The sequence below is a fragment of the Diadema antillarum genome, unplaced genomic scaffold (genome assembly GCF_040938485.1).
Source record: "Diadema antillarum isolate AM-2024a unplaced genomic scaffold, OU_Dant_1.0 seq00000778_RagTag, whole genome shotgun sequence".
NCBI lineage: Eukaryota > Metazoa > Echinodermata > Echinoidea > Diadematoida > Diadematidae > Diadema > Diadema antillarum.
In genome coordinates, this window is record NW_027271666.1 from 1,840,535 (window position 1) to 1,864,254 (window position 23,720).

At 40.7% G+C, this 23,720-nt stretch overlaps 1 protein-coding gene across 1 annotated transcript in view; it reads right to left on the bottom strand.

Annotated features, from left to right (window-relative positions):
- Positions 1–3,528: 3,528 nt before the first annotated feature.
- LOC139739009 (bridge-like lipid transfer protein family member 3B) overlaps positions 3,529–23,720 on the bottom strand; it is a gene marked incomplete at its 5' end in the record, with an annotated part of 41,149 nt that continues 20,957 nt past the window's right edge. The window contains 12 exons of the mRNA XM_071649627.1: positions 3,529–5,692; positions 6,260–6,368; positions 6,934–7,062; positions 7,963–8,120; positions 13,949–14,099; positions 15,299–15,402; positions 16,008–16,091; positions 16,958–17,976; positions 19,222–19,862; positions 20,699–20,785; positions 21,429–21,535; positions 22,771–23,364. Of these exons, the coding sequence (XP_071505728.1) occupies positions 5,358–5,692; positions 6,260–6,368; positions 6,934–7,062; positions 7,963–8,120; positions 13,949–14,099; positions 15,299–15,402; positions 16,008–16,091; positions 16,958–17,976; positions 19,222–19,862; positions 20,699–20,785; positions 21,429–21,535; positions 22,771–23,364 (3,518 nt within the window). The remainder of the gene's footprint in view (positions 5,693–6,259; positions 6,369–6,933; positions 7,063–7,962; positions 8,121–13,948; positions 14,100–15,298; positions 15,403–16,007; positions 16,092–16,957; positions 17,977–19,221; positions 19,863–20,698; positions 20,786–21,428; positions 21,536–22,770; positions 23,365–23,720) is intronic.

Sequence of the window (23,720 nt, forward strand, 5' to 3'; positions counted from 1 at the left end):
TGTTGAGTGATATTCTGAAATCCTTCCCATGATGACATTTTTTCTTAGGTCAGGATATTTTCCTAAGTGGTATTCTGAAAATCTTCGTAAGTTTCTTCTGAAGTGCCTTCTTAACTTTTTTCCTAAACTTACGAAGAAACTTAGGAAGATATGCAAATTTCTGACTTAGGAAGAAGTTGGTATTCTAGAATGCCCTTAGGAAAGAATTTTAGGAAAATATTTAGGAAAGCTCCACCCCTGTCCTAAGTATGTTAAATATATAGCAAGCTGCAAAACATTGTGATAGGCGCTTATCATTCACTGCCCACAACAGGTAACACGTACTTTGACGCGCGAAATGGGCACGAGAAAGGGGACATGCCGCGCACACGTGTATTTCACCCTACGTCATAATAATACACGATTGCCATTGGTTGGTTCCTTATAATATGGCATTTTGTACTGGCTTAAGAAAAGACGTGGATGGGGATAAGGATGGCTTAATTTGCATTAAGAAGTTCCTAGGAAGAAATTTCAGAATACCAGGTCTGCCTTTCCTAGGCACTTCCTAACTTTCTGACTTAGGAAGAAACTTAGGAAGATTTTCAGAATACCACCCACTCCTCTTTTTTAGTAATTGCACACAGAGTGGGAGTACATCAAAAAGTGCTGGTAACATTCCTACCAGGGAGGTGGAATCACATTTCCCTACTCCTGCTCAACATTCAACTTTCGTGGGAGTTACATCTTAGAACATTGTCCATACTAATGCCTTCACTGAGGTCCCAGAGGATTTGATTTGCACAAGGTCAACTTCATTACCATGGAAACGGGATAAAAGTTCATATTGCATACCAGTAGCTGTCACATATATACATATATATTCATCTCCTCAACCCCTTCGATAGGAAAAGAGAACTTTCATGTGACCTTTGTCTGTATCCAACTTTGTGTTTTCTACACGTACTACAGTGCAGGGCTCAACATGAATTTTTCCCTCTGGTGTAAAATGTCTACATCGAAAATTAAAAAACATAAGAGATGAATGATAGATAATGAGTTGATTGACATACTATTGCACAGTTACAGACAATTCATGGGCGTATGAAACATGGCCTTTCAAACAATGAAAAGATAGAAGCATTGAAGAATGAAGCCCTGTTCTGTATACTGTAAATGCGGATATTTTTGTGCACCTCACTGGACATGAAACTAGTGCAAATTAAAATAAAAACCTGCCATTTATTTTGGCTTACTCTTTGTTGCACTACTTAATATTTTCATTCCCCGGAATTAAAAACATGCGAATTTCATATCATCTGGCTGAGCGCACAAAAATTTACTCGCACGAAAATTTCCACTTTTACAGTATACCACAGGATTTCTATTTTCTCCCTGAATTATCAAACACTTTGTAGATTGCAGCTGACGTCAAATTAACTAACTTAGGCTCAGTCAATCATTTCACTCCAGCATAAAAATGAAATGAGAAATTGTGAGAGCTTGTGGCATAATTTGCTCTCCCCTGAAAATATCATCTTTAAATTTGCTACACTCCACTCTTTTGTTTTTAATACACTCCACAAATTACGGTAGTAAGTTTGACACATGGCTGAAAATATTGCAATATCTCAGGCTTGCACTCATTATGATCCATTTTGCCAATTCACAGCTCTGTGTGAACAAAACCTGAATGAAGAATTAGATCATAAGAGACGATGGGCTGTGTTGAATGTCACCTGAACGAACTTTTGGGAAATCATGTTAGTGAGTTCACACAACACACCTCACGAGTGGCTTACTAGCCAGAGTTGATAATTCTCGAAACAGCTTGCACATTTTTGTACACGTTATGGTGTCTGCAATGGAAATATCAAAGCAAAACGTCTCGAAGTTCAAACAATCATGATATTTCGTTGTGAGTGCAAACAACCCCAATGTTGAACAATATTCACGTTTACACTGAAAAAAAACAAACAATAGTCTCGCATTTCACAGTAAACGCTGGTAAAAACAGCAATAAAAAAACAAACAAAACAATTGCTGTAAACGGTAGATACACATTGAAGCAAGAGCAACAGAAATGGATATAAATACAGCAAAAGAGGAAAAGCAGATAAACTGTAATGAAGATTGCCGTCACAGTCACAATCTGAATACTGATTGTAAGTCATCATAACTCGTACACAAAGAAATGCAGTCACAGGTTCAACAAAAATCAATATGGCACTGTAAACAATAATAATTTGTCACCATGACAACAACATAAAATGTAGACATGACAAAATTTACACAACCTTTACACAACAAGAATAAAAGGAAAGTATACATGTATATGTGATTATAAAACCTCTGCAAAACGAGGGGGGAAAAACCCACATATTTCATCTGGCTCTGGCATTTATAAATACTGACCAAAAGACTTCCCACGACCAGTGTTAGTTCCACATAACATGATGTAACAGTGCCAAATATAGATGCACATAAGTCATAATAATCATGTAGTGCACAATAATATGGCACATATTCACAGACATTGCTTATAAAATTTCAATATATTCAATTGATAAACCAATTCAGGTAACAAAATGTAAACTAAACTCTTAATAAATCCTTTCATGGAATTGAATATCGTCGGCCTTATCCCAAAAGGCCAATAACAGCGTACAAAGTCTATGGTGTTAAGGGCCTTTTGGCAAAAGGCTGACGATATGAGGGTTACCTTATTTTTTTTTTTCTTCACCCTGGTTAAAGATGCCCAAAAAAGAGGAAATAATCTCATAATCAGAGTAGAATTGGTTAAGATTGCAAAACAATGATTACAAATATCAAACACATTTCAAACATACAAAAAAAAAAGAAGCAAAGTAAAGATATTTTCTCTTTATTTCATTGCAAATATATGTAACAAAACAGCAGCAGTTGCAAAATAAGGACAAACTAATAAAAGTCTTCTTGTGAGTATTGGGTTACAAAAAAAAAAAAAGCAGTGAAAGAAACTGACGCCTCCTCAAATCATTGTTATTGCTTTGGAAATTGCAGCGTTAAGCGTAAAACAATAAGGCCACAATGAACATCACAGTAGACGCACATATAATTACATGTGTATGTTTTACATACGCAAATTCACATATACAAAGTACCGTATACACCATATATTAGCAAGTCTAATTTTTCCACAAATAGGGACTTCCTGACATTTTTGCTGATGGTTGAATTTCGCGATCATGGAGTACAGCACTGGACAAAGAAATTGGTATCATTCACTCACTTGCAGGAAAGAAAATTAACCCGTTGAGGACGGGCTGATTTTACTACAACACACATTTCCCATAGACACCTGCCAAAGTATACTCGGGACTCATCCTCAACAGGTTAACGATCCTGCACTGAAAAAAAAAATCAAAACAATGGGCATTGCTGGTACTACGAAGTACTGTAAAAATGGAAACATTCGCGGAGTGGAAATTTTCACATATTTCCTGCGACCAGAAGCTAGCGCCAAAAATAAAAGCACACAAATATTTTTGTATGACATATGTTCCTGATTCTGTGGAATTAAAAACACACGAAATTAATCCCACCCGGCTGAGTGCAAAAAATTACTCAAGCAAAAATATGCACTTTTACAGTACTCCTAAAATAATTCCAAGATCATTCACATGAAGCAGACATTCATAGTAACTTGTACTAGTCACAATGTCTGTTGTACATGCACAAACATGATTTAGACAAGCGCAGAATTGTGTTCACGCATCATGCATGTGTTGTACTTGTACTGCTATGTAAACAGCTATAGCTCAGCTAGCTGTTGCAGCTGGCAAATCGCTATATCATGCATGCGTATGCGTGTAAGATCAGAGTATAATATTTTCACATGTTTTTAAATTCACTGATAGCACTCAACTCGCGAAATTAGCAAAAATGAAACCCTGTGAAATATATGGTGTATACAGTACCTTGGGATCATCACACTTTACAGGCTTTGCAAACACTACAAAGAAAGTAACTGGATCCGTTTAGATCTGGGCAAATTGTAAGGGAATTAGCCAGCTGCATCCTTGGAAATGAGTACTCAATTTAGCATCTGTGAAAACTTAAGAAAATATTGCCCAAATAGCCTCCCAATCAAAGCACTTTTTTCATTCTATTTCATAGCTCAATATCAGTTCACCTTGCAAGGCTAGTGTCATCTGTTCTCCTGTTGAAACACAGCATACAAAATCTCTATATATTGTGGTTCAAGTCTGTCCTGGCTGGCCATTGTTAGGAATTACCATCTACCAGTACCTACAGGGGCAGATCTAGGAATTCCATAAAGGGAAGGCGCCTTTGCAAAATTTAAAGGGGGGGGGGGGGCGCACACACCCCCTCTCCCCATTTTTTTTCTTTTTATTTCTTTTGTTTTAACCAAAAATAAAGAGAGGGCGCATGCCCAGTGCGCCCCCCTCTGGATCCACCACTAACCTTCTCTACAATGTGGGTTCTGTTTCTTTTTAGATTAAAAAGTGGGTAAAGAGAGTCACTATTGCATAATATTCAGTTGGAATGAGCTACTATTATAAAAGCATTGTATTAACTTTAAAAAGGCAAATCATGTGACTTAGGGGGGTTTTGTTCCCTGTTCTCTGTGCAACTTGGATCATTACTGTTGTGGAAGTATCTTGAAAGTTTCCATGAATGTGATATTTGGAGAATGCAGTGAATGATGCAGATAAATTATAATTGTTACTTCTTCTTTCTCTGGACATTGGACACTCTAGAGCGCCCTCTCAGGTTACGCCTTTGACAACTCCAGATGGGGAGCTACGAATACTGACCTGACATGGAAACACCAAACTGCAAGTTGTTGTGGATAGACTACGTTATTATCATAAAATCATCTCTTCTTGGAAAAGATTAATGTATTCTCAGCTAAACACAGTTTTAAGGATCAGCATCCACCGACTCTGAGCAAGTTGAGATCTACAAAAAATGCACTGCATTTGACTATTTAAAATGAATGCACATTGAAACTAGCCATTCATTTAAAGAGCACTAAACCGATCTACTGACGGCTACAGCTAGCAGGCAGATAAACTGTAATTACTGCTACACCACTGGAAGATTGCCATCACAGTGTCAGCATGGATAGGGGATGGATGTATGGATGGATTTGTATCTTAGTGTGGGTACGCCACACACATAGAACCTCTACTTGCACCCCCGCTCCTGTTTCATCTTGTGAGCAGAGGATAGCGATGATAACAATCAAAAATAGTCATTGGTAGAAACAGATGACGACGATATTGATGATGATTGATTATTGCTCCTGGTAGCGGATGGCATCTCCTCCGGCAGGCCATGGCGGGATGCGGGAAGGCATCCTCCCCCTCCTCTCACCTGCCCAGGTTGACGCGGCGACTGAGCTCCACGATGTTCTCCTTCAGCTTGTCCCTCTCACGGTCAGCGGTCAGGAGCTCTTCCTGCAGGTGCTCCAGAGTGAACAGCAGCGAGGTCCTCTCCCTCTCCAGCACAGCGAGGGCGTCCTTCATCAGCCCCATCCGCTTGCGGAGGCTGGTGTTCTCGTCCTGCACGGCAGCCATGGCGACCGAGGCGGGGTCGGGCAGGGCATCGCGATCGGCAGGAGGCTGGTCGAAGACTACCATGGGCGCGGAGGTGGTGGCAATCACATCTCCCGTGGGTTTTAAGCTAATGCCATCTGGGTGTATGCCTGGAGCACAAAAACAGCGTGGGTTAATTTTCAGAATTCAAAACCCTCTATGCACAGCACACAGGGGATTGAGAAGCAATACCAATTTTGTGCTCAGGCTCTTAGCTTAACAAGCCAATTTTATTTTCTTCATACTTCAGTAGACCCTCTAAACTTGACCTGGTTGTAAAGTTAGGAGGTCAACTCAGGTGTGAATGTCCGCAAGATTGAAAATAAGCAAAAGCAAAAGTCGACTTACCAGGCCAAGCACAAAAAATTACTCCTGCCAAATGTCCACTTTTACAGTACTTCTGCTGCCTTGCAACACTGCAACCCTAAGTGATATTCCGCAGAAGATACCCATGTGTATTTCTAAAAGCTCAAAGAACGTTGAAAATTCGATCAACCTTCAAAGAGGGTGTAGACAATCCTCCATCATATGGAAGAGCCCCTAAACGAAAACAGACACTAGGAATTTCAGTAACCTCTCTACAACAGCCACAACTGAATTTGTCGACAGGAGCTCAACATGTTCATGTTCTATACCAGACTGCTGCACTATAAAGCGAGAACTGATAATAAACTCACCTTTGACATGGAAAGTGCCGTCAAGAGTTCGTTGAACCCTGACAGAAGGTATCCTGAGTTGCAGGGGCGGGGCGGGCACGGTGTCCGGGTACACCAAGGGGGAGTCGTCCTGTTTGCGGGGTTGAAAATTTGAGAAGGAATTGGGCAATAAAACCCCTTTCTGCACCACCATCAAGAAGCTGCCATAGTTGCTGAGCACAAATATGTTCCCAGTAGTAATGGTGGGGGCGACTGCCATTTTCACAGTAGTGATCTTTCATCCTCACTGTCAAATCATTATAAGGTAGATTGATCGACAGATACAAGTAACAGAATCTCAATTGACAACCTTTGTTGTTAAAAATTGCTCCTTTCATTTGCAAAATTTTCAAAACCTCTTACTTGCGTAATCCATAACCCATTCATACATTGGCAATACGAGTACATCAACCCGTTGAGGACGGACTGATTTTGCTACAACATGCATTTCTCACAGACCTGTCCAAACTCTACTTGGGACTAGTCCTCAAAGGGTTACAGAATCTCTCTGAAATTGACAAATTTTTGTTAGCTGATTTGTGCAGGGCTTATTAATTCAACCATTTCCATCTGAAAGTTCTCCCAAGCAAGATATGCAGGAAAATTCCCTCGAAGTCCCAACTGAACGAAGACAAGATGCAAAAACTGGCAAATACCTGAAGAGTGAGGGCGGTGTTGAAGACGGTGATGTCGAGGGGGAGGGGCTCGGAGTCCAGCTCATCCTGCATCAGACTGCTGATGTTGGTCAGCGAAGACTTGAGGAAGTTCAGGTCTATGTCGTTCAGCTGCGGGCAGAAGCATACGATAGAAATATAATCTCCCTCAGTCCCACATTATGACATTCACGTAAGTAGGGCATCTAACCCTTATCTCAGTCCCATGTAAAGATATTCATATAATACCTCATTTGTGTAATTTTGATGTGCCTTATGTGGTAATTGAGGAAGCATTGCATTGCTTCTGACAAAGCTACTACAGGACCAATTGTTTTAATCCGTTCCCTACGAGAACCTGGTGGCCAATGTAAGTCTATGGAGATTTTAGAACTTAGTGTGGAATGGGTTAAAGTCCCCGCCAAAGAACTAGGCAATGAGGATAAAGTGCTTGCCTAGGAGCACACCTGCTGCTGTCAACAGACTTGAACCAAGGACCTCACGGTTGGGAGTCTGTGGTCTTAACCACTGATCCACGATGGCCTCTTTGTCTAAATATGACAACACGGATGTCAAAGTTTGAGAACCTTCACATGCATCTCACAATTAATGCGAAATTGTGTCTCTGTGTAGTTTCTGTTTACAATAACATGCAACGCCAAAATCTTGACAAAAATCAACAGCAATAAGTTTAATATACATGTAAAGCGTGATTTCAATAGCCACATATACAAATATGAGTACTCAGTAATGAAATTGCTTTTCATCTTTCTGAATTCATAGTTCAAATACAAATCATAAACCTTTAATGGGAATACCCAAATTTGTTTTGTAATTCTAAAATATGCCAATACGTCTCGATTCAGTGGCATTCTTGAAATGCTATTACAGAGACTGAAAAATGTGCAAATGTGTAAAAATACATGTCTACATATAATAATGTTATGTTCATTTTCAAAGTCCAATTTAAGTACAACTATATACTAAGAAACAACAAATTTCTTCATAAGAAATCAGTCCTTGTTCACTGACCTGAAGCTGAATGTGACCCCTATCAGCTGCACCCTCACACTGGGCGTCTGCACACGGCCCACTCATAAACCTCAGCATGGCCTTAGACAGATCGGGCGTGGCCTTCGTTTCCCCTTCCTGGCCCTTCTTCTTCTTCACATTCTCCCGGTGGAAATCACCTAGGTAACGGGCAAAAACATTTGCATTGTACAGCGTATATGCCATGTCAACAATTACGGTAACAGAAATGTGGATAGACAAATTAGCCGACACAGGATGTGGTATATTATTAAAGATGATAATAATAATAATAAAGTACATTTATAATGCACCGTATCGATCATTACCGATACTCTCGGCGAGATAAGAAGACAGAGAAGATGTAGAAAGAGAAGAACAAGAAGCAAGAGAAAAAGGAATAAAAAAAGAAAAGACAATGATTGAGAACATGAGAAAAAGGAAGAAAAAAGGGGAAAAGAGGGAGGAGGAGGGGAAGGAGAAAGAGGAGGAGAAAAAAAAGGAGGAATAGGAGGAAGAGGCGAAGAAAAAGGAGGAGGAAGAAGAAGAAAAGGAGGAAGAGGGGAAGAGAAAGAGGACGAGAAAAAAAGGAGGAATGAGGAGGAAGAGGGTAAGAATGAGGAGGAGGAGGAAGAGGAAAAGGAGGAGGAAGAAGAAGAAGAGCAACAGAAAGTAGTGGAAGAAGAAGTGGGATAACAAAAAGGAGGACAAGGAGAAGGAACTTTTTCAAATGAATTCAACAGTTTACCTTCACCATCAGAATATCAGGACTGAAAATGGAAACCTTTGAACACGATGGAGGAGAGAGTGGCATACGAGAAGGATGAGACATCGAATGTAATCTGTTCTCTTTTTATCTGGTATTACATACAGTTCCAGTCTCATTCACTTTAGCATGGCTGAATAAACAAGACGTGAATACATTGTATGGAGTATCTTTGACATCTCTATCCTCTGTACTGTAAAACGCGGAATGTTCGCATGCATTTTGATTTCACGAATTTCGCGAGAGCCGAGTTTTGCGAAATTAAAATGCACGCTTAAGATCTTGTCTACACTGTATGCTTTGAATGTTACAGGCAACTCACAAAAATTTCATGCTGCGAATAAGGCCGTCGGCTCCCATTCAAGAAAAATTTCATGACGGAAAAATATTGTGCTTTTCAGTACTTGGACGAGAGATGTGCTTTACGGAGTGTTACTAATGAAAGTGTTTACATACAGTGTACATGTACATGGTGTACAATATAATATATGTATAAATGTAAACAATCCAAACAATGGCAAAACAGATTCATATATCTTGATATTTATCATCTGTTTAAATATATTTTTTTTACAGGTGATTCAATTGTATAGAAGACATACATATCAACCAGACTATGGTTAAATATACAATGGACTTTCATTTCTGCCCAGTGAATGATAATGTACTCCCAATTATAAGCAATCACCTGTAGAACAAATCACAACATTTGTCATTTACAGTTGTCCTATAAAGTATAAAAACAGTAACATAATGTAAATAGCAATATGTGGCAAAGAACCATAATTAATTTGATTTATTTCTATAAATAAAAGCACCATAATGTAAGTACCATAAAAAATAAATAGAGTACCATAATCAACCATGGTCACACATAGAATATGCCATACTCCATGCAGTTGATTTGTACATGAAAGAGAGAAATGACTCTACCCAAGAGAAAAGGGTATATCGAAAGAGATATAATTGTACACATACTCCCTTATTTCAATGCATATACACCCGAGTACACACTCTTGTGAGTTATATACATTATCTGTAAATACATTGATATTATGTATAATGAACAAACTGAATAAGTTTTTGTGAACTTCTCATGCACATGCATACAAGCTGTACCCATCTCTGATATGATTCAAAAGTCCAAGTTGTGTTTATATCTTGATTTTTAATGATTGCGCTTCAAGCCAGTCACCATTCATAACCCTATTTTTCCATTGTTTCGCTCTTTTTTTTTGGGGGGGGGGGGGGTTCGGGGTGGGGTGGGTATGGGAGTTAATCATTGCACATCTAGCCAGCATTCATAACCCTATTTTTCCTTTTTTGTTTTTGTTTTTTGGGAGTTTTTTTGGAGGGGAGTGGGGATGGCATGTGGGGGTGTTTCTCCTTTTCTGTGGGAAGGGGGGGGGGGGTGGGTGGGTGGGGAACTGGGGCAGAGGAGGAGGCAGAAGAGGACATCCTGGTGACCTGCATGTTGTGCTTGCCAAGATTCATGCAGCATTAATCCAGCTGTCATGAGACATTTAAACATCTTGCTTTAATCACTAACAATAATTGGTAGTAATCAAGACCCAGAATCCTGATTTCATAGGTTTTCTGCTGTTTCCTCTCAGCTCACATTTGATTACACAGTGCTAGTTTTCTGTGATGAAGAAATTAATTTCTTCATTTGAGCCTTAATCTGCATTAGTCATGTATTCTTCTTTACTTCACAGTAGGAATCATCCAATGGCACAAAATTAATGAATTTATAAATGATCCTTAAACTAGCAATGAGACTAAAGTTTGTGTCTCTTTCTAAAACTGATATTTGCCCCTCATTTTGTGCAGATTCAGAAAACTTGAACAGTTCATAAAATCTTTGTCCAATATAATAAATAGAGTACAAATACAGGGAACAAATTTACTGACAAGATCAGAATTTCTGCAGCAATATTCCAGTGGTATTGATGGGTTTAAATCATGGAGTATTTGTCAAACTTTCCAGGACAAAATTATGTTTGTTTCTTTTTCCTCTGAGGCATTTGAATTGCAGAGGTTTTGGATACAAGTTCACTCTCTCTGCTGTTTTCTTGTAAAGTAACAAACATTAAGCCACTGGATTTTTTTTCTACAAATTGTCATTGTCATACCGTGAATTCTCGACACGGGACTCTATACCACACTTACAATGAGGGATGTGCCCCTTTAAGTAAATACATTTCAGAGCACAGTGATTTAAATTGGTAAGCTATGTGTTTGAGCTAAGTAAATCAATGATAAAACTTTGTTTATGTGCACTGCACACCAAACCATAATACAAGAATGCAGTAGAACTTAGGACAATGGACAGAAACTTCCTCAAGCATAAGCCGACTCTACACTCCAATGCAGGCAACTACTGTTTCTTCCAGCTTCCCCAAAGAGGTGAAAAAACAAAAAAAGAAGGCCAGCTCAAGTATCAAATCATTCAAATAATATTTGCTACAATGTCCTGCTCCCACGCTACAAGGTTCTGGATGAACTTTACATTGTATAATACATCTAATCACCTGCTGCATATGTATCAACTTGCATAAAAGCCCACCAACAAGTGAACCAGGTTTGTGTAGAGAGAGGTTACTGCCTTCAAGCTATTAACCCCGAAAGGTCCTTGTTTTTTTCTAAACGCCAAAATTCTTCTGACTGATGTATACCATTCAAGAAATTATCAGATGCCCTTTTCAAAACATTATGCTGTAGCAACATGGTATAATCTGTTTTATTCTTCCTTTACTCATTTCAGATGAAACTCTACACATAAAATGTACGCAAGCTAAAAAAAATTAAAATCCCTCACTGCTTTTTCGCATTGCTTATTCTTGCTTCATTACTCAAATATTTACATCATAATCTTCAGAAATGAACTTTGTTCATTGTTCAAAACTAATCAGGAATTTTAACAGAGTTTAAAGAGAGTAAAGATTGTAAAACGTATATACAGACCAAATGGCTATGGCTGGTTCATTAATACTAACTGAGGCACTCTGTATCCTGGTCTGTAATATAGTTAGATAATCAAGAATGAATTTTGAAATCCTATCACCCAATTCACAGAAACAGCCCTCCTCAGCGCCCCTTCACCCACCTCCCCCCCCCCCCAAAAAAAAAAAAGGAAAAGAAATTAATAATGACAGCATTTCTCAAAGATGTTACAAAGCTTGTCAGTAAAGAGAAATTATTACTGGTAGGATGGTACATTAATGAGAGGGGTGCTATTAGCTAGCCTCACGCCTCTCTCTACACGACCTTGGTTCATTCTACAAAGATGATTGACCACACCCCGCATTCCCTAGTAGTTGGCTACATGAGGTTCGATTCAAGCCACAGGTTGGCAAACGGTCTTACCGCTGGGGTAACACATATAGTAAAGGCGGACAGCCTCTTTCGAACACGACAACAACATCAGTCTTTCCTGAATGAAGGCGCGGTTGAGACACGACGTCATGCTGGAGTGATCTTTGATGGCAGTCGTGGAAATAGTTTTGGGTAGATGAGATTCAGTTAGAAGTCAGGTCAAGATTTGACCGTGTAAAACTCATATGCAATTTGGTAAAATGATGCAATAGTATGCTCAAGTTTTTGTTGCTGTGGGTTTTTTTTTTTTTCTAGAAGGCACATTTGTATTACTTTACAAATTGCAGCTGTTTCTCAGCTTTATAGTCAATGGGTTTGCAGATTTGCTGCCTTCAAGAAATCAACACAGAACAAAACACTCTATCCAGAGTGGCTCTCATTCAAGCTGCAGGGATTGAGTCTGCTCCGGTCTAAAGGGCAAGCTACTCGTAGAATTAACAGGTGAATTACTTGGCAGTGTCACACATCAGCATGCACACAGGGTTCCATTCCACAGAAATGGTACACAAGCAAGTGGGATCAGTAACTGACAGTTTTAAGAATGAATACTTTGAATATTACTTTCATTACTACTACTATTGCTGTGGAGAGCAATTGTGATATAAACAATGATTATAATAATGATAAACGGGCTGCCGTTGGTCAAGAAAGACCATGGGTAGTGTCTTAGTCCTAGTCACAGTCAGCAATAATGTCCATCTTTTGAGTCTGAACAGACCTCTGTGTATCATCTACTGTAAAAGTGGATATTTTCAGGAGTAATTTTTTCACATTCTTCCCAGTAAGATGAATTTTGCATGTTTTTAATTCCGTAGAATCAAGGCTTTACACAGTGGTACACACATCAAGCAAAAATACATGATTTTATTTTTGCACTAGTTTCTGATTACCCCAAAATTTCCACATCACAAAAATGTCAACTCCAGCTTTTTACTGTATCGCCTACAATGATAATGATGATGATAACAACACAAAACAACAACGACAAGAAGCAGAAGAAGACTAGGATGAGGAAGAAGAAGAAGAAAGAGAAGGAGGAGGAAGGAGGAGGAGGAAAAAGAGAAGGTTTGGAGATGAAAGATAGGAAGAAGTGGAGGAAGGACACAAAGAAGAAACCTGACTCTAGTGATGAAAAACTAATAATACTCTATTGATATGAAAAATATCATTACTTTAACAGGCCTAATCACGTATAGTAACAAAAAGGATATTATCTGGTAGTAATAGTAAAACATTTTTTTCTGCTCTTGCTACACTTGATACCAAATGAAATTAATGTAAATCAGGGCGTGATCCCACTTCAGGCATTAGAGATATTGTCTACATAGTATGCTGTAATATCACGCTACAAAGCAAAAGGTTGGTATGTGTGAGAGTCCACTGTCTAATAAGCCAGTTTATAATTAGCTCAAGTGCACATTTTCGAAAATGACCTTTCATTTTTCTCGGTTGGTATGGGCACTTCATATGGTTTCATAGGGAGATAATGTATCAACTTTCACAATGTAACAATTTTTGGAATCCATGCTCAAACAAAGAATGAACTTGTGTAGATAATATGACCAGAACGGCCCATCAATTAACACTTGGGGAAGTATTCATTTCATTGTTTTGGCATTGAATGCATTAACAAAATTTTATTATGATCATTACTGCCAAACACAAGTCTTTAATGAGCACTTTCTTGCTGCCAGGGGGATGTGCTCGTGAATTATCATTTCATCATGGATGATCATCTTCATGCATTCAAAGGCCAACCTGCTTGCTTAATACAAAGGACCTTCTACTCATATAAAGCAAAGTGGAACTGCTGTACACTGTACAGACTGTCGAATTGAGGTGCCTTACCCGAATCCAGCTTGTTCATGTACTTGGTGAAATCCTCGTTCCCACTCTCGGTCTTGAGGATGGTCCTCACAGCGGCCTTCAGGACCAGGTCCTTGTCCCTCATCTGGACCACAGCGTTCACCCCGGCCAGGTCCAGGTTTAGCACCGACACCTATCAATCAAGCATGTAATATGCAGAGATATCACCACGAACTACAATGTATAAATGTGATCCTGCATCACAAAACCAATAAAAAGTTGCCAGACACAGATTTTTAGATGAGGGCAGATTCTGAAAGAGCAGACTCTAAGCTTTAAAATGATGTATAACTCAACTCAAATGGACTCTCATAACCTATCTAAATATTGGAAAGAAAGTACACACTCTGGAAATGTGTGAACTGAGAAAAGAGGCTCTGAAGTACAGGGTCTATACACAGCACTTAATCTTTGCCAAACCATGCTAGCTGTGCCATGAATGGGACAAAAAAACATGTAAAATCCTGGAGCAACAACATAAAAATGTTCTATTAATATATTCTGTCTGTGATTAATACCAACTTTCAAATCAGTAGCATTATCCTTTCAAAAGTTATTAGATTTGAAAGTGAAGGGTGTGCAGAAAATTTTCAAGAAATGAAAAGGGACCTAAATGATCTACCTGATCTCAATATTCCATAAAAAATGAGGTTGTAGAAAGTACACTTTCCCATTCATTTTATAATCCCAAACTTCGGAATAATGTAGAAGAAGAATATCTCTTTCAGAAAATATGAACAACTCAAGATTGACTTGGTTGACCCATTTCACCTTTCATGAGTCCTTGCATAAAATCAAGGGGTGTGACTTTTTGTTAGTTTTGTGATGCACAAATGTTAATCTCTGTTTAACAGCATTAGGTCCATGTGAGCAGATTGTACTACATTAAGCAGAGAACCCTATTAACTCTGTGAGCCACATTATTCTGAAACTGAAAAGTATGAGAACTTTTGGAAAACGTCCTCTTTTTTTCACTGCCATGTAACCTTTCATTGAAGAATCTATGCCAGAATTGCAGTAAGTAAATTTGTAGAGGAAACAACAACCTTTGCTGAGATGTAAACTTAAAGGAAACCAAAACCCAAAGAGAAATGTGGATTGAGTGAAAGCAGCAACATTAGTAGAGCACATCAGTGGAAGTTTGAGGAAAGTCAGACAATCGACTCAAAAGCTATGAATTTGATGGGGGGCAGGGCCACTAATGAACACACACACACACACACACACAAATTGCACACAAGACGTTGGCAATCTTTTTGTCCTGTGGAATTCACCACCACCGCCCTCCTCTTGCTCCGTCTCACAAAATCCCCGTCTCCCACAGCCACCCACCTTCCTGAGTTTGTGAATACAGCCATCAAAGCTGTCTGACTTTGGCTTGGCGTCCACTTCTTGCCCCTTCGGAACATCTTGACCACCTGCTGAGTCTGGTATATCTGTCCATGAGATGAACAACAAGGGTAGATTCCCCAAATAAACATGTGGATTACATGAATGCAGCAATATCAGTTAAAAAAACAAAACATTAGCAGAATTTGCATAAATTTAGACAATGCATTCAAAAAAGTTATGAATTCTTCAGTTTTGGCGCAACCACCACTGGATGAGGAGACTACAACAGTTTGTGACATCACAGGACAGCAACAATATGTAAAAATTACATAGAATTCCACAAATTTCATTTTTCTCACATAATGAAGGAGCAATTTATTAATCTCTTTCAGAAAGCGGGGGAGGGGGGGGGGTATAAGATTACCCTTGACATATCGTCAGTGGAGTAACAAACCTTGGATCCCAAATTTTGGTGAAAATTATTCGGATCAATTGTCAAGTAAGTGACGTCCAGTCCAAATCCTAGCTGTCATACTCAAAAGAATGAAGCCACCATGGCATGTCAAAGGAAAGCTGATCCCTTTTGTTACAGAGATTTGGCTGCCATGTTTTTTTAATCTCCTGAACACTTGACATATTTGAGATATGGAGTCTTGCCACCCCAAGGATATGTCAGTAACAAGTCCAAGGAATGTGCATGTGTGTTCACCTGGTTGAGTGGATGGGGTGACAGCTGAAGGGACGTCTGGTGCACCCCCGTTCACAGAGACAGGTTGAGAGAACTCACTTCCTGCTAATGATATCATAAAGTGAATAGTTACAATGCTAATGATGATGACAATAGGATAGTAATATCTTATAACTTTTCAAGGATAATATCAATATACACAATGTGTAGAATGTGGTTGTCATTGTCCGTTACCATTGTGAATGAGACGATCTGACGACAATAACACTGTCCGCCCCACATTCCACACATTGTGAACGCTACTGGTTCTATGGCAAGCCAAATTCTCGCTGGTTTCGGTATCTCTGAGAGTGCAAAATGATCACATTTTGAAAATTGCAAGGGTTGACAAAAATGGTTCTAAAATCATAACACATTAACCAAAATTAAAGAACTTGGTGTCATTATAGGGGAAAAGGAATGGCCTTTCCAATAGTATGCAAAATAGTGACATATAAGCAGCAATATAGCTAAAATTAAAGATCTTAGGTGTTCCGTCCTTTTTGGGCCACCCTGTATAGAGGAAACATTCTAGTTGGCCACTCCAATTTATTTGAAGTATCTTAATTTTCCACAGATAGACAGATAGTCCATTGTAACAGTGCTCTGCCAAACAACTCTAGGTCTGTCACAATTACCATTGATTCAGCATTGACTCACACCCAAAGTGCATGTTTGTAAAAAGGGAAAGTAGCATAAAGTATTTTGTCCGTGGACTTTAAACACACCAAATGAGACGCGGGATCTGGCATTTAAGAGTTAAAAACTCTTTCCACTCTCCACAAAACCCATGATATAATTCATGCCGTACATGTGTAGATTAACTGGCACATGAACATGACAGATTGTGCATATTGCCCTTTTCGATCGACTACTGTGTAAAATTGGTTTGTACAGATGAATGCAAAGAAGAAAAGAAGAAAACCTCGCACCTAGACCACTCTCGGACTCCAAGTCAGTCGTGCTGCCGATCCGGGAGCTGTGGGTTGAGATCATGGTGAAGCCCTCGCTGGAGTCGCTGCTGACCGACATCGTCTCGAAGTCGAGTCCCTGCTCGTCCAGGGAGGCCATGGAGCTCGACGACATCAGTGCGCTCATCTGCATTGTGATGGAGTTCTGGCTGCTGCTCTTGGGGATGCCCAGCGGGAGGTTGGACATCGAGCCACTGCTGGTTTCCGAGGAGACACTGCCGGACTGCGTCAGGTCCGACGCCGAATTGTTCTTCCTGGGCGGGGGTGCATCACTGTGCCTCTGTGCACGCCCCGCCCTGATCTCCACTCCGGATGACTGATGGGCGCGGCTTGACACCACACCGTTCGGCGTCGCTTCTGTTATCACGACTGCACCAGGTGGTCCGCCCAGCTTTACCCCTCTGAGGGAGCTTTGCTCAGTTTGTACAACACCTCCCCTCTCTGCACTATTGCATAATATGTCTGGCATGTTGCCGTCACCATCTGTGCTGTCTGAGAGAGGGGAAGAGCTCGAAGTCTCGACTTTCCCGCACGCATCCAACTTGTAAAGTCCAGCCTCCTCTTCACACACTCCCCCTTCCGGTCTCTTACCACTATCGGCTTCTCTCACCCGACCTACGACCTCTGCCTTCCCAGTATCCCTGATGTTTTCTGTATCCACTCGGGGCGGTTCCTCTTCAATCTCCTCCTTCGCTGGCACTTTTGCCTCCTCCACCTCCTCCTCCTCCTCTGATGAGGGGGGTCCGAGCAGGGTGAGGCGGATACTGGGGAAGACAAGAGAAATGATGCGGCTGGAAACCGGTAGTGCCTCCTCCTCCTCCTCTTTGACATAGAGGTACTGGTCCAACTCTAGATTGGCTGTTAAAGTTTGCAGGGATTGTTGGAGGCGGAGAAGAAACAGAAGCTGATAGTGGTTGATGGTCAGGTCGACAAAGGAGGGCGTGTCCACGACGAGATGCATGTTGGCAAGCGAGCTGGTCCTATGGGAAGAAGATGGGGGAAGGAGAGGTAATAGAAACCATCTCATCCAACTTCTTGTTTTCTACAATTTTTCTCGACAGCACATCATACGGATACCGGACTGGATTTCCAACTTTATGAAATGAAGTAAATAAATTTGGTGTACAATTGCATTTTCTGTATCCTTTGGAAACAATGGCCAATAAAGTGAAGATAAAAAAAAATTGACCCACTTTTGACCCTTTCCAAAATTCCTTCTTAATCAATCTGCTATCATCCAGTCATATCAAGTAAATGTACCTACTTTGATGATCACGCCTCTAATGCTATTGAGTGATATTGAATCATATTTCACAATTTGACCTGACCTTTAATTCTGACAATCATCACACTTTCTATCAAATTAGACTTGATTTTCATGTTACCCTACAACAAAATGCAGAATCTGAAACAAAAATATCTCTTGTATAAATGTATGAATTAAATCTAAAGGACTTTGACCTTATCATCTCAAGATTAGCAAATTTGGCTGGATTATTGTTTGTTCCCTTGTCAAGTCACTTTCACATATCAAGTTTAAAGGGATCGTATAGTTTTGGTTGAGACCTAATTTCAAGTTTCTAACATTTTTGGGTGAGATAATGAGAAACTTCTTATGGAATATGAAAGAGCATGTAATTCCATGAGGAATTCAACGTTTATTTGATGAAAATTGGTTTTGAAATGGCTGAGATATCCAAAACAGAGCGATTCTAATAAAGTGTGGGATCCACCTTTTATTACGATCGCTTTATTTTACTTTGTTTTTGGATGTTTCAGTCATTCCAAACCCGATTGACATCCAATAAACTTTGAATTCCTCTTAAAATGGTATGCTCTGTACTATTTCATGTGTTTTCTTGGTATCTCGCAAAAAGTAAAAAAGCCCAATCCTCATCTCCACCAATACTGTACCATCCCTTTAACAGAGTACCATTGTACTTGTCTTTGAGAACTGTGTCAAGAGTATAATTATCATTTTACAGAAATGTAACTTCAGTGTTCCACAATAAAATTAATGTGCTGACTCACAGCCCGACATATTCGCTTTCAAAAATTCCCACCTACGTCGCAACCTGCCAGGTGTTGGACACAACACCACTGTATGATTCCTGCCTGATTACAATAACAACATAAAGCATACTAAAGATGCCGCCTGGCTGGACAACTTTTGTCAGATGTCAATAGTGACATCGCATTCTCATGTATTCCATAGGAGCATTTACTTGGGCTGTGATGATTTGCGAGTCCTCATTTCCACCCGCTCTACAGGGTCATGTGACTTGGGGGCGGAGCCGCTGACGACTGAGCACATCCAGAGTTGTAGTGGGAGGGGCTGGATGAAGGGGACAGGTCTGTCTGGTGAGCTGGGCACACCCACAAAGTCCATCCAAAACTGGTCCACCTTGATACCCCACACGTCGTCCGCAGCGCTGGGGCGGAAGCTGTACGTGGTCAGCTTCACCTCAGCAGGCGCTGGCTGCAGTGGCCGCGGTGAGGCCTCCCGAGGGTCCGTAATGCCGCCACTGCTGCCACCGAGCTGCGGCAGAGTCCCATTCTCCTGCCTCTTCCGATCCGGTCCCTCCGCACCCTCCCTCATCTCTGACGGCACGATGAAGTTCGGCTCGTAGGCATAGGTCCAGAACTTTGCAGGAAGACTCTCAAGGTCTGAGGGGGAACTGGGGAAGGAGGATTGGGAGTTGAAGAGGGGAACCCCCTGAAGCTTCTGAAGGACCTTGGAGAGGTCCGGCCGCGTGGACTGCGTCCCCACCCGACAGTTGGTGGCTGTGACTTGTGAGACCTGGATCTGAAGTACTTTGGGCCTATCCGGCTGGTTTGGTACCGGGTCTGGAACTGGGACCAGAATCTGCATCCAAACAGAGGGAGAATAATCATTATAACCTATGTTTTCTAGGGGTCAGCGATTTACAAGGCTTATTGCTCTTCTCTGTTGACCCCCCCATTCACATGAATTTACGCATCGGCTCTTGTTCTTGTTATTGTTTTGTGTATGTGTATATTTCTTTTGATATTCATATATTTGTATCTATGTGTTTTCATTGTATGAATTGTTTGATGATTTTATGTCGAATGGAAATAAATTTGAACTTTGGACTTTGAAAAAAAAAAAAAATTAGTGTCTTCAGTGTGTGATGTAGTACCACATGAAAGGTCAAAGGTGAAATGTCATAGGAATTTTATCTGTGATATTCTCCTTGCTCTGGTTTGTCTGATATAGTTTGTTTGTCTGATATAGTTTGTTTGTCTGAAATAGTCTCTCTGTCTACCTATTGCATTCATTCAGTCTTCTGAGTGAAGATATTAAGACATCAAATACCATGTTTATCTGTATAGCACTGGAGCACACAATTTGTTGCAATCTAAAACAAAAACGATGAAGTCCATACATTCGTAAAACACATCAAAGAAAGCTCAACCTTCCATTCTCACTCTGCATGCACAATTTTCCCCGTAGAGGACGCACTGATTTTGCTACAACACACATTTCACAGAGACACTTGCCGAGTATACTCGGGACTCGTCCTCAATGGGTTAAAATAGCAGGTAGATAATACAATGTATGCCTATATAAGAGAGAGGAAGACAGAGGGATGTACACACACACACACACACACACACACACACTCCCAAACAGATATGGGGGACAGAGAGAGAGAGAGAGAGGTTAGTCATGTGACCTACCTTCTGCATAAGTGCATCGACCCTGATGTCGACATGGTCCTGACCTTGGTTCGTCTGGTCTGCAGGAGCGATCTCGTCTATTTCCGGCTAAAAGAGAATTCCAAACATGTGGGTCATGACGCGATGTGATTGGTGCCGGGAGTTTGTATTGCACTTGCAAGATGGCATATGAAACGAGTTACGTGTACACAGTGTTATCATGCTTTCTCATAGCTTTACAATATCACCGCAGCTAAATCTGTCGGCCATACTGGATGCACTGACAGCGGCATAAAAGCACAACAGAAGACGGTTGAAGAAAATGAAACATATTTTCAACAAAACACACTTCATACTTATTGTTGTTATTATATTTTTTTTCTGAGCAACAGGTACAGCAAAGACATCTAATTTTCTTTCCCAGAAAAGGGTATTTTATGCTCTTGCTTAAAACTGCTAAATTTTGTCACACTACTTTGTGTCATTTCTTCATCATCCTCAATGGCTTTACTTTCTTTTTCCACCAACATGAAGCAATCTTTATATCCAACTTTATTATTGAGAAATGGATATGTTACACTTTTGCTTAATACAGTTCCACTTTATTTTGTTACATTATTTTATCACTGCTGATCATTGTCAAATTTTTCACAGAATCACTCTGAATGTTGCTGCTAACAAGAACAAAATGCTATAAACAGGGGCAAAAAAATGATTTAAAAACAAGACTGTCATCTGTCCTTCAACTTACAAGCGACTGCATGATATTGAATGCAAACTGATTGAGCCAGAGTAGTGTGGTGTTGTCCAGTCTTAGCTGCATAGGGTTGATTTGCGTATAGACCACTGGGGCTGGTACTGTTGGGAGACAATAATGGAGACTATTAACCCGTTGAGGATGAGTCCTGAGTAGACTCGGGCAGGTGTCTATGGGAAATGCCTGTTGTAGCAAAATCAAACCATCCTCAACGGGTTTATTACCTCCACCAAGGGAGGAGGTTATGTTTTCATCGGCGTTAGTTTGTTTGTTTGTTTGTTTGTCTGTGTGCAAAATAACTCAAAAAGTAGGGAACGGATTTGGATGAAACTTACAGGAAAGGTTGAGAATGACACAAGTAACAGATGATTAAATTTTGGTAGTGATCTGGGAATTTGCATTGATTTTATGAAGGATTTTTGTTATTACGGCAGGTAGGGTCAATGAACTTGGGAGTTCAAGCTGCACATTTTTAAGGTTTTCATATGCGCACTAAAGTGCGTGCTCTAGTTTTTGCCGAGGCGAGGTGCGCCTCAAAGCTGCAAGTTGATAACGTAACAAAAGGCTTCCATATTGGGAAAGTGGGCTATTTTCAGCATGCATATATGGGTGGAAATCCCTGATCTTTATGGAAGAGCAAGATCACCGGTGGAAAGTAGCTGCTTGGTGGAGGTCTATGCTCTCAGAGTACTTTTCTAGTTATGTATTGACCATGAGAGAACTGCAATTACAAGCCCTGCTTTCAGCAGCCCCCTCCATTTCCAACAACTTTGTCAAGATAAAGTCTGAAGGTCTCAGCTAAAAATTGTATTTCTTTTATTGCATAGTTGTATTGTTTTGTGTAATCCTTCCAAAAGAATAGAAAATCCTGGCAACCCCGAACACCATCATAATTTAATCACCCATTCCTTCTGTCATTATCAACTTTTCTTGTAAGTTTCACCCAAATCTGTTCACAACTTTTTGAGTTATTTTGCAAACTCACAAACAAAGGAACCAACGGCAGCGAAAACTACCTCCTTAGATGAGGTAGCAAACAAGACCATGGTCTGTTATATTTGGCGGAGTGAACATGCTGAATGTAGGAAATAGGCATTGCATTTCCCAGCTTTCATATGTAAATTTTCAGTCTCTGTGAATTGCAGTTACGAAGGAACTAAATAATTAAGCTATCAGAACTTCTGGAACCGAAATATGAAACTTCATTTGATCAAAACTATGCTCAAGTCAGAGAGAATTTGTTATCTAACAAAGACTAATGACAGAAAAATGAAACAACGAAACTACAGCACCGATATGACAGAAATGTGGTTTCATGGACTTTGGACTAACTTACCAGGGAAGTCCAGTTCGTTGGGGAAGTAGAAAGACATGTACTCTACATGGACGGAGGGGATTTCAGGTGGCAAGTGGAATGTCTTCTTGTCCGAGATCAGAAACATATTATTGCGTAGATTCTCTTCGTTGTTTGCACCACGGTCCGACGTGGCCACGTTGCTGAGCTGCAGGCCACGTATCCTGAAAACCAGGCAGCTGGACATGAGCTTGACCGACGTCCGAGCGGGTTGGGGGATGGGACCCCCGCGGGCTGACCCCTGACCCGGGCCCGCCCCGGGACGAGGAGGCGGCCGTCCCTGACTCGCGCTGGAGGACCGCTCTCGGGGCGGTCCGGACACAGAATGTCTCTTGGCATTAGGGGGTGTGGCAGGGCGGGCAGGGGGCGTGGCTTGCGAAGGAGGTGTGGCCTGTTTGGGAGGCGGGACTTGGGTGGGAGGTGTGGCCTGACTGGAAGCCTGGGAGGTGGCACGTTTCTTCAGTTCACTGCGTGCCATGGCATACTGCTGCTTGAAGTGGGCTAGAATGGTATGAATCCACTTGTCTGACAAACTCATTGCATCATCATAGAATTCCCAGCGTAGTCTAGAACTACCTACAATGCACAAACACATAAAGACGCACACAAAGATAAATCACAAATGCTTTTAGGGCAATTTACACAAACATAATTTGTCATGGATGGAGTCTCTTCAATTCTTGTTACCCCACAAAGGTATATCATACAACTGAAATGTATACAACACTTGTCCGAATGTTTATCCGGACTTGGCATGTTCATTTTCTGAGCGGCAAGAGTTCTTGCTTCAGGTCACTGTGGACAAAACAGGATGGATGTGAGACAATGGGGTGGGACGGGATGGGCGAACATGACAGGCCATGATTGTCGTGGATGCCATGTTAGTTTTTTTTAGCTGTCAAAAATTTGCCATGGCAGTCACAGTGCTACTG